This window comes from Xenopus tropicalis, chromosome 1 (assembly GCF_000004195.4).
Source record: "Xenopus tropicalis strain Nigerian chromosome 1, UCB_Xtro_10.0, whole genome shotgun sequence".
Taxonomy (NCBI): domain Eukaryota; kingdom Metazoa; phylum Chordata; class Amphibia; order Anura; family Pipidae; genus Xenopus; species Xenopus tropicalis.
This window is the reverse complement of record NC_030677.2, coordinates 168,283,550-168,294,521: the sequence shown is the minus strand read 5'-3', so window position 1 is coordinate 168,294,521 and position 10,972 is coordinate 168,283,550. Positions and strand designations below refer to the sequence as shown.

At 37.7% G+C, this 10,972-nt stretch overlaps 1 protein-coding gene across 1 annotated transcript; it reads right to left on the bottom strand.

Moving 5' to 3' along the window:
* Positions 1-7,190: 7,190 nt before the first annotated feature.
* Positions 7,191-10,567, bottom strand: tex43 (testis expressed 43). The gene is made up of 4 exons (XM_002931712.5): positions 10,463-10,567; positions 9,800-9,979; positions 9,047-9,155; positions 7,191-7,564 (listed from the first exon to the last, which is right to left on the bottom strand). Exons 2-4 carry the CDS (start codon positions 9,946-9,948, stop codon positions 7,298-7,300), a joined length of 525 nt encoding a protein of 174 aa, XP_002931758.1. The 5' UTR covers positions 9,949-9,979; positions 10,463-10,567; the 3' UTR covers positions 7,191-7,297.
* Positions 10,568-10,972: the final 405 nt, after the last annotated feature.

Below are 10,972 nucleotides of genomic sequence, written 5' to 3'. Positions count from 1 at the left end.
ATTAGTCTTAAAGGACAAGTCAACCCAGAATATAATTTTTTGCCTAATAAAACAAAACAAAATTCTAAGCAACTTTGCAATATATTCCTTAAAAATTTTGAATGGTTTTTCTGTAATTTGGATCTCCATACCTTAAGTTTGCTAAAAAATCATTTCAATATTGAATAAACCCAATAGGATTGTGTTGCCTCCAATAAGGATTGATTATATCTTAGTTGGGATCAAGTACAAGCTACTGTTTTATTATTACAGAGAAAAAGGAAATCATTTTCAAAAATTATAATTATTTGCATACAATGGGGTCTATGGGAGAACTTTCTGGGTTCCGGGATTCCGGATAATGGATCCCATACCTGTATAACTGCTATTAAAAGCAGTGTTTGTCTGTCCTTTTCTATTCTCTGCCCTGGTGGCTCTGAAACAATGTAACACAAGGCAGCAGACTGACAGACCTGACTTGCTGGAGGAGACTTTATTTAAGTATTTAAAAGTGTTTTAAAAGTAACAACCAGTTCAGCAAATGCTGCTTTTATATTTACAAATAACTTTAATAGCACTAAAGATTTGTAATAAATTCATATTGCAAAGTTGTTTCTTTTATAAAGCAAAAACTTATTTTCGAGGTTGACATATCCTTAAAGGTTTTAGTAGATGCATTTCAATCATGTGTAATAGCGTTTTTTCTCTCTTGAGTGACATCCTTCCCTGGCACCAGTCTTAGGGCTATGACACACAGAGCTACTTGAAGCCAGCTACTAGTTGCAGCTACAAAACGCCAGAAAATACCCTGCCATAGACAATAACTAGAATTGTTTCTGCTAAAACACAGGTAGTATTGTCTATTTTGTAGCTGTGGCTACAAGCAGCTCTGTGTGTTATTGCCCTTACTATCTAGAGTTCATATAAACAATAAAAAATCTTTTTATTATATCAGATTTCTCTGTATGCCTTAGCCCTAAGCTTTTATGTCTTCTCAGTTTACCAGATACTGACATTTCTGTCAAGCTGTTTCCAACAATGTCTTTTCTGCATCTGTTTCCATAAGGATATCCTAGTGCTGACTAAGACAAAGACAAAGCTTTACTGCATGCTTGTATAGGGCTAACTCACTCGCCAGAGGAAGCCACCCATTTGGTTTATAGTATGGAACTGCCTCCCATTAATCATTCATCATATTCTGCCAAACAATGAGCTGCTCTCTCAGTGTTACAAACTGGACACGATCCATGCAATCTCTTGCATAAAAACAATTGCTATATTAGAAGATTCTAATAACAAAATGTCAATTTAAGGGTGAAGACAGATGGGGCGATTTGTTGAAGCGATTTTTTAAATCTTGTATAATCAAACCGGCCAGATTGACCTTAACTGTGGGGGCAATTTACTGTATGTTAGAAAAAACTGTAAACAAGGGACTAACATAATTATACATAGTGGAATAACATACTTATAGTTTACTGACCACTAATAGAAACGTTAAGTGACAGTTAAGGCCAGTGTCATATGGTGCGTTTTAAGCAAAAACGTGAAAGTATACATTTTTACAATGAAATTCACCATTTGTGCGCTGAAGGGAGAATGCAGCAGAATAATGTGCACCACATGATACTATCCTAAGCCCTACTGAAAATGGTGTGAATTTAAGATGCCATTTCCTCAACTTGAAACTGGTTCTTGTCTATCTCTGGTTGCTGCAACTTTTATTATTTCATTATTTCCAAAAATGTGCAATATTCAAGTGTCCCAAGGCCAACAGTCTGTAGCATGTGACCATCTTTCTTACTTGCAGAAGTGTCACGCACCTATGTGTTCCACAGCTTGATGCAATATATTGCTGCTACTGCAAAAACAGGACAGAAACAAACTTTCTATAATGCAGCACTGGTGCCAGTGGCTAATAAAAACACATGTATAATAATCTCTCATGATTGAGCTAACGATTATAAAGCATAGTGAAAGAGATGAATTAAGGTGTTTTGTGCTGCGCTTCACTCAGCAATGCTTTCATTCATAATAAAGGAAACATGGTGTCATTGTTTGCCTTCAAATTGTGTTTCCTTAATGGGGAAGAAAACCATAGAGAAAAGCATGTTAGGCTTCTAGTAATGCAGCAAAAGGCAAGGTAGCCTGGAAAGTGCAGCTGTGAAATATACAAACACTTGTAACAGGTGTATTGCAGCTGCACTTTGAGTCCTAGGTTAAGCTAGCAATAAATGCTAAGAGATCCATTGGTTTGGTGAAGTTGGAGCGGATACTTCCTCAATATGCCCCCTTCAGTCACTGTGACTAACCTCCATGCTTAAATATACAAGCCGCTGCAACCATGCAATTAGTCGCCGCAGCTGTATTTTTAAAATCAGGGTGATTAGGACTGATTAGTGGGCAATATCAGATTAATCCAACATTGAGAGGATGGTGTTGGGGTGAGAACTGCATCAAGGAGCCAATGTGTTTTTCACCCCAATGGGATTTTTTAAACTGTCAAAACGATATCTGACCAATTTTTGGTCAGGTAGGCCACAGCTTTTATGGGGCTGTGTATGACCACCCTTAGTTGCAATCTGGACAATTTAGGACCCACATAGTGTAATCCATAACTCAGAAACATTTCATCTACAGGGCTGTTATGCTGATACTTCTATGCCAGTTCTACAATCTGCAGAACCAAAACAGTTAATTGCAAATTCAGTACAAGGCACATCGCTCTCAGACACAACAAAGACTTGTAATTAATAGGAGTGCATGCTAGGAGGTGACTAGCTACTGACACTCCTTCTTTTTGCTATCCCCACCCCCATTAAATGTGCAGTTTAAATTGTTTTTTTACCTTTAAAGGAATAGTTCAGTGTAAAAATGAAACTGAATAAAACTGGACTGGACTGGATGGACTGCAAAAAAAAATTCAATATGGTTAGTTAGCCAAAAATGTAATCTATAAAGGCAGGAGTGGGCAGATGTCATAATGGCCAGAACACTACTTCCTCCTTTACAGCTCTCTAAGCTGTTAGCAGTCAGTAACCATCAGGGGGAGGCATATGGGACATACCGGTAACTGCTCAGTTAGTTTGCTATTGAATCTGAGCAGGGTGCTCACAAACTAACTGAACAGTTAAGTCCCATGTGCCCCCACCTAAAGTCACTGACTAACTAACAGCTTAGAGAGCTGAAAGCAGGAAGTAGAGTTCTGGCTATTACGTTAGACATCTGCTTGCTCCAGCCTTTATTTTGCGTCTATCTATTTTATCCAGTTTAATTTTTACACTGAACTGTTGCTTTAAATTAACTTATGTATGGCATAGACTGCTGTTCTGGGACAATTTTTTTTCTGTTATTTCACTTTTTGTTCCGTAGCTCTTCACTTTGGAATTTCAGCAGCTATCTGGTTGTTAGGACCTTGTAACCTTAGCAATAAGGTAGTAGTTTGAATAGAAAGATAAGGTATAAAAAAATAAGAATAATAATAAAATGATACAGCAATAGTTTTTTGGCTGCCTTTTTAAGAACTGGAAAGATTCAGGAAAGAACAGCAAATGATTTAAAAATATAAAAAATAAATAATAAAGACCAATTGTAAAGTTGCTACGTATTCAGTAAGAAACGTTTTTATTCTTACCATAGTGGACGAATAAGGGTTGGGCTCGCTATTGGGGCAGCAGATGTGCTGGCAATGGATAATTTAAGAGTGCCTAATGGTGCCCTACACTTTTTTGCACATATAGCACCCTATGTGGACCAGAGATGACTAAAAAGAACATTTTATTATAGAGGAAAAAAAGACAGTAGAGCAAGAGAGAAATATAAGAAAAGATTACAAGAACCAGCTAAGCTGGTTAGGAATAATAGTAATGACCATATAGGTTTCTGTAATATGTAATTATTCTGTCACCTCGGTCAGCAGTATGTTATTTGTGCGTTTTCCCCTGTTATTAAAGCATTTTGGATAAACCACAGAGAGTACTAATGTGGCTGCTTGCAGTTACTACTCATGTTCATTTGGTTAATGTGGCCAGGAATGCCAGAAATGCAATCCCAACATTCCACATCAATTTGCACAGCTTTGTGCTTGGAATGTTCTGCTCAGCTATGCAGAGAATAAAAAACAAACTACAGGTAATAATCCTGGGACTATATTACCTTCATTCTGATTGTACTGACATAATATAACATTAAAATTGCTGCTCTGTGACCAGTAACATAGAGTATTGGCATTGCTTTAGCAGATCCCTTATTGTTACAAGATAGATACCATAATTACATAATAAACAGATGAGTAGAAAAGTCTTATTTAACTGGTGTATAAACTGGTATCCATTATTGCTTCGTGTAATCTAACTCATTATCTGTATTTAGTGCTTGCATTTTAAGTATCTGGTTTCCGTTTGCCTATGTAAAAATAAAGAAATCCTTACACAAACAATAAAGGCATTACAGGCCAGCTCAGACTTCCGTTGCTATACTTACTATACAGGATTATGAGGGGTGATAATAATTCTGCAAGAGCAGTTTAAGCCCTAGCTATACCCTAAACATTTACCAGTAACAGTGATCCACTTAGTAAATTGTAAGTATACCAGCTGTTTCTATATCAATGAATAAATAGATGATGATGATGATGATTATGATGATGATGATGATGAAAGAAGAACTAAAGAATGGTTATTTATCTTTTTAAACCTAACTGGGTAGTTCCGCCAGCAGCTGATCAGTCAGTCACACTGACTGGGGGCAGGGTTATCCGCCTATAGGCTACAGAACAAATTCTGTCAGAGGAATGTGCTGTCCTCAGGGTAACACTGGGCTGGATTGGGATGGTTTTAGAATAGGGGAAAAGGGCATTTACAATGGGACCCTGGCAACCTGAGGGGAAAATGCAAATAAAAGGACACAGGACATCAGGACATGTATAGTTATTGTGGAAGAATAGCTAACAAGGTTGCAAGATTTTTAAGGTAACCATACATGGCCATGTATGTATTGTTGCACCAAGGGTCAAATAATTGCATCTGCCTGATATTGCCCAGCTGATCTGCTCATTGGGTGACTTCACTGAATTAGTTGATCTGTAAGTGTATGGCCAGCTTAAGTGTTAGGCCTTTCGTGAAATTTATACTAGTATACCATGCACCAGGGTAAAAATACTGATATACATAATACACAAAAACCATGAATATCCTATAAATTATATCCTTATAAATGGTGCTTAGTGATTAAAAATGGTACTTATAAATGGTGCTTAGTGATTAAAAATGGTATTTATAAATGGTGCTTAAGCCATTAGTTAATATATGTACTTAGTGATGTAATTTCTGTCACATTACTTACAATAATAAATTACAGGGATGGAACCTGTTAACTAAAATGTTCAGGACCTAGGGTTTTCTGGTTAAGAGGTCATTCTGTAATTTGGATCTCCATACATTGTCTACCAAAAAAGTATTTAAACATTAAATAAACCCAATAGGATTGTTTTGCCTCCAGTAAGGATTAATTATATCTTAGACAAGGAAATATATTTTAAAATTTAGAATTATTTGAATAAAATTCTGTACATGGGAAATGGCCTTCCCATAATTCGGAGCTTTCTGGATAATATTATTCTGGATTCTGGATCTCATACTTGTATTTCCTGTGTATAAAATGTATTCTTGGAACTCCTTTGTGAGTTATGGTCATGGAACTCCTCTTTGACAACTACTATCCTTATATTTCACTATCAATATGTACAGAAACCTATAAACATAAATCATTGTTTAAACGCAGACAAAAGTCAAATAAGCCTAATGAAGTTATACATTTAAGGCTGATACCACATGGGGCTGATTCACAGCCTGCGAAAATATGCTTGCCGAGAATCAGCTCCTAAGCAGGCATCAGCCTCCTTCCTGCACCCTCAAGCATTGTCTCCGCCCGTTTGGAGGCATACATGGTGAATATTCACAAAAAAATGTGTTCGCATTTCAGACCCGATATCCACTGTGTTGTTTTTCCACAGGCTGAGAATCAGCCTGTATGTCATTAGCCTTAAACAAGTTTCAAGTGTGGGATAAAAAAGTTGTTCTGGACTGTCGAATAGAAAAAAAAAACGAGAAAGATCAGTGGTCATATTAATTAGAATTCTAAGTGACCTTGATAGAGTGATGGAAGAAGAACGGCACATTTTTAAGTCATAAAAAAAATATAAAAACAAGGTCCAAGTTCATTCCTCTGCGTCAATTTGCTAAGTTTAAATTTCCAAATCTTTCTTCCTCTTACTTTTACTTTATACCATATCTGAGAGACAATAATCTGGATCTCTGAAGCACTTTCCAGTTGGTGTGTCTCTTTTCCTTTGGTTTATTATGTAGTTGTTTAAGTAAGTGAAATTCTATTAAGTCTATCAGTGCATTCTAAAAAAGGAAGAGTGGAAAAAAGTGTGACACTAGCATTTAGTATTTATATAACAGTGGGGGTCATTTATCAACACTGGACACTTTTGCCCATGGGCAGTAACCAATGAAATTGTTGCATTTGTTGTTCTTCATGAAGCTAACTGAAAAAAGCCAACCACTGATCGGCTGCTATAGGTTACATCCCATGGGCAAATTTGCCCAGTGTTGATAAATGAGCCTCAGCGAGAATAAAAGTTCTGGTCATTTAAACTAACCAGAAGATGTTTGCATAGGTGGATTTTAATGAAGTTTTGTAGGGCTAATCCTCCCTAAACCAACGCCAATGAATGTCCAACAACAAAAAGATGTAGGTATGATACGGGTAGTTGGGACTTGTTGCCATGTGATCTGGGAGGTACTGCATTTATTCTACAATGTGTTATGGGATAATTGTAGATGAAACAGGCTCTGTATTTTCCTACCATGTGTTCTAGGGCCATTATGCATACAAATGTGGGTCTGCATTTATCCAGACATGTTCCTAGGGTATTATATGTGAAATCGCCATGTTACAAAGCAATACATGTGAAAATGTATCTCGGTCATTTAGAAAGACCACTCATCTTTTACATTTCTTAATTGTATGAGCTTTTAATCCCACATTTGAAACTGATTTACAGTTTAGGACTCCATTCTAGTATTTGCCTTATTTTAACAATGATATACGTGAATAATATCAACCCTGGTTTGGGGGGGGGGGGTGTGAGGAGGGGATTTAAGAAAAGCAGTGTAGTAGTTATCCGTTCATTCCAGAAATCATAATTTTTAGGTTCACACAGCTATACTTTATTCACCCTAGAGCATGCTCAGTGTTATTAGCATGTATTTGCATGGTTCATTTACTAATAGGATTAAATATTGTTAATCCATCATGTGCTTCTAGACTGTTCAGTGGTCAAACTACTGCTGGGTGCATTTTGAGCAATGCAGTGCTGTCTGCTTTTCTGCTTGATTAGGTATCCTTGATACTTGGACAGAGGAGAGTATGATGGAAAATTTGTGATCTGTTTTTGTGATGGGAGTTTCATTTTCTGTGTGACAATGTTGCTCTCCTCTCCATGACACAGCCTCTCTTTGTTTTCCAGAAATAGAGTATCTTCATGGGGACCTTTATACACCCCGGCCAGACCTGCATGCTGAATATCAGAAAATAGTCATTTAGTCACTCATAGCAGAATTAATAGCAGTGTGCATTTTCAAAGTCAACGATAGCAGAAGAGCAGGCCTATGATTAGGCATGATTTATGATTTTTTGTGAAAAAGGAACATTTTGATGTAGGAATAGTTCTGATAATTATACTATTTTAGCACATTCTACTGATCAATAATTACTCTCTCTGGCACTCACTACAATGATCAAAAAAAAATGATTCAGGATTATGCAAGTGGTTTAATAGGAACTACCAACCTTACTAATTGTATGCCCTGTTCGGTAATAGTGTGATACATTTATAAATAATGTCAAATATTTAGAAAAGAAAAATTAATTATCTTAGTTAGGATCAAGTACAATATTACAGAAAAAGAAAAAAGGAAATATGTTTTAAAATCTTAAATTATTTGATTATTTGATTGGAGTCTATGGAAGATGGCCTTTCTGGATAACAGGTTTTCAGATACCAGATCCCTTACCTGTATATGAAATTATGTACCCCCAATGTATATCTTAATTTATATAGTGCTATTTGTATACAGTACACAACATTAATATAATAATGATACAGATAGGTTAGAAAAAACATTCAATATATAATTATACAGTTACAAAGTGTCATGTGTTTATACACAGGAGGAAGGAGGTCTCTGTCCTGTACAGTACAATTCTAGTAACTAGTCTCCTGCAAATACCTTCCCACCGTTGATAATGTTAACTGTCTTTGGGGAAAATATACAAGTTTCCTTGAGAGGCAATTTCAGGCAACTTGACATGTTTGACAAGTGACGTTTTTTTTTACTTATAGCTCCCTTAGGAGTTCCAAGAGGCGTTTTCTTATCACATACTGTAAAGGCCCAAGGCCACAGGTGAGTGCTTTTAAAAAGATCATGGAACTCCAAGGTGACTAGTTTCTAGTTTAAGGGCTCTGGCACACGGGGAAATTAGTCGCCCGCGACAAAACTCCATGTTCGCGGGCGACTAATCTCCCTGAGTTGTCATGACCCACCATCCCACCGGCGAACATGTAAGTCGCCGGCGGGATGGCACACGCGGCGGCGCGATTTCCCGAAATCGCCGAAAAAGACTCGCAAGTCTTTTTTTGCCGATTTCGGGAAATCTCGCTGCCGCGTGTGCCATCCCGCCGGCAACTTACATGTTCGCCGGTGGGATGGCCGGTCATGGCAACTCGGGGAGATTAGTCGACCATGACAAGGGAGATTTGTCGCGGGCGACTAATCTCCCCGTGTGCCAGAGCCCTAAGGCAGTGGGGACATTAGTTGTTACAATACACAAGTTCCAGTTGGTGAGGTGACAAAAGTGACAACATTAGGCACTGATAATATAATGAATAATGCATGTCCTAATATAATTTCTAAAAACATTAGAAATCACTGAGGAGTTCCTTGCAAATCCATAGATGTAAAACTAGGGCATGTCCAGTGCAAGATTTTTTACTACCTACCTTTAATATCAGCTTCCTGTTGACCATATCATGTTTCCATGGCATCACATAAAGCTTGGGTATTAATGGATGCCTTCTGGAAAGCTCAGGAACATGTGTGTGAGCTAGTCTGTAAAAGAGACACAGATCCAAATGTCATATTTCAAACATACCAACCTAATGATCCTAGTTTTTTCTATTACTATCGTAACCATGTGGCACTCACACGTTTGGTTTGGTGATGTGGCTGTGAAAAAGAATTATTAACTGGTCTAGCCGCTAGGATCAGCTTTTTGTCATTACCTGTTATTCTCCAGTTATATCAAGGTGTACTTAAAGGTGGCTTTTTAAGCTATTGTTTTAAAGTACAGTATTCAGCCTATCTTACAGATACCACAATCAACATTTTGTTGAATATGTGATCTTATGGATACCATTGTTTACTTTCCTGTAAATAGTACTATATAATTGATTTATGAAAATATGATAGTAAAGGGACAGCATACCCCCCTATTTCAAATTAGTTTAATAGATTGGGCTTGTGCTAAGCATAGTTTTTGCCTAGAATTTTTATTATGAAATGTGTATGTGGTTTATATTTCTTGCACTAGCTATGGCAAAATCTGAAAAGTCTAATGGCTGTAGTTGGGGTATAAAGGTTGTTATACTAAGGCTTCTCAGTGGACTGCTGAATATAGAGAAAAGCTGAATGACAGGTCACAGTATGACTTCTCCATGTTAGAAATGAAGCATGATACAAACAAATGCACTCACCCTTTTATATCTGTAACAGTTGCTGCGCAGGCCATGGCTCTAGGTTCCGGCTGACAGATGTCAGGCTGTTCCTTTAGATGGCTGTCGGCATCTGAGTGCTCCTGAGTCATTACATGACTACCTGGTGTAGCTCTGCTCCTGGCTGACATGGGCTCTGTAGTTAATGATATAAGTTGCCCCCTGGAATTACAGTATGTGTTTTAGGGCACACACTTCCTATTGTAACTGAGCTACACTCTTCTCCCTGCACAAATAGCTTTTAGCACATTTCTCTTGCTGCTGTTTGTCTATGGTTGATTATGTCCCCTCTCTCTGCAATACATTGCACTCACTCTGTCATCTCAAATGTCAGGTTTCTCACCTCCGTTACCCCTTTACCTTTCCTTCCTATCTTCTTGTACCTGTTCCCCTTCCTTTTGTTTCCCCACTTATTTATGCTCCTGTAACTGACTATAGACCTCCGGCCCTGGAAGTTTCCTCTGACAACACCTCAACATAGTTACTGTTGCTATGATCAACCGGTGTGTTTATACTGCCGGCAGAGTAAGATCTAGGCATTGACCCAACAAAAGAAACAAGTATTTGTTTCTGTTTTTTCCTCTTAATTCTCCTTGTTAAATCCCACAATATTATGCTAACAATAAAATGTTAACAGGCACTTACAGATTCCACTTCTCTGGACAAGTGAACACACAAGGGTTGATAAGCCTGATAAGCCTGGGTCTGGAGGGGCCAATCAACAGCTTAGTTTCATTTGCCAAGCATACGGCTTATCATGGTTTCCCATTGTACAGGAAACAAAAGGAGGTTACATGCTTAAAGGAACAGTAACACCAAAAAATTCAAGTGTATGAAAGAAATTCCAATATAATGTACTGTTGCCCTGCGATGGTATAACTGGTGTTTTGCCTCAGAAACACTACTATGGTTTATATAAAGAATGCAGCTATGTAGCCATGGGGGCAGCCATTCAAAGGAGAAAAGGCACAGGCACTTAGCAGATAACAGATAAAACACTATTGTATTATACAGAGCTTATCAGTTATCTGCAATGTAACCTGTGCCTTTTCTCCCTTTTTCCAGCTTTAATGGCTGCCCCCGGGGCTACACAGCAGCTTATTATATATAAACTATAGTAGTGTTACTGTAGCAAACACACAACTTTTACCAGTG

Coding starts and splice junctions, on each gene's coding strand:
- tex43 (XM_002931712.5), bottom strand. CDS start 9,948: ATGTCAGCCAGGAGCAGAGCTACACCAGGTAGTCATGTAATGACTCAG. Junction 9,156..9,799: donor ACTGTTACAGATATAAAAGG/GTGAGTGCATTT, acceptor TCTCTTTTACAG/ACTAGCTCACACACATGTTC. Junction 7,565..9,046: donor ACAGGAAGCTGATATTAAAG/GTAGGTAGTAAA, acceptor TCTGATATTCAG/CATGCAGGTCTGGCCGGGGT.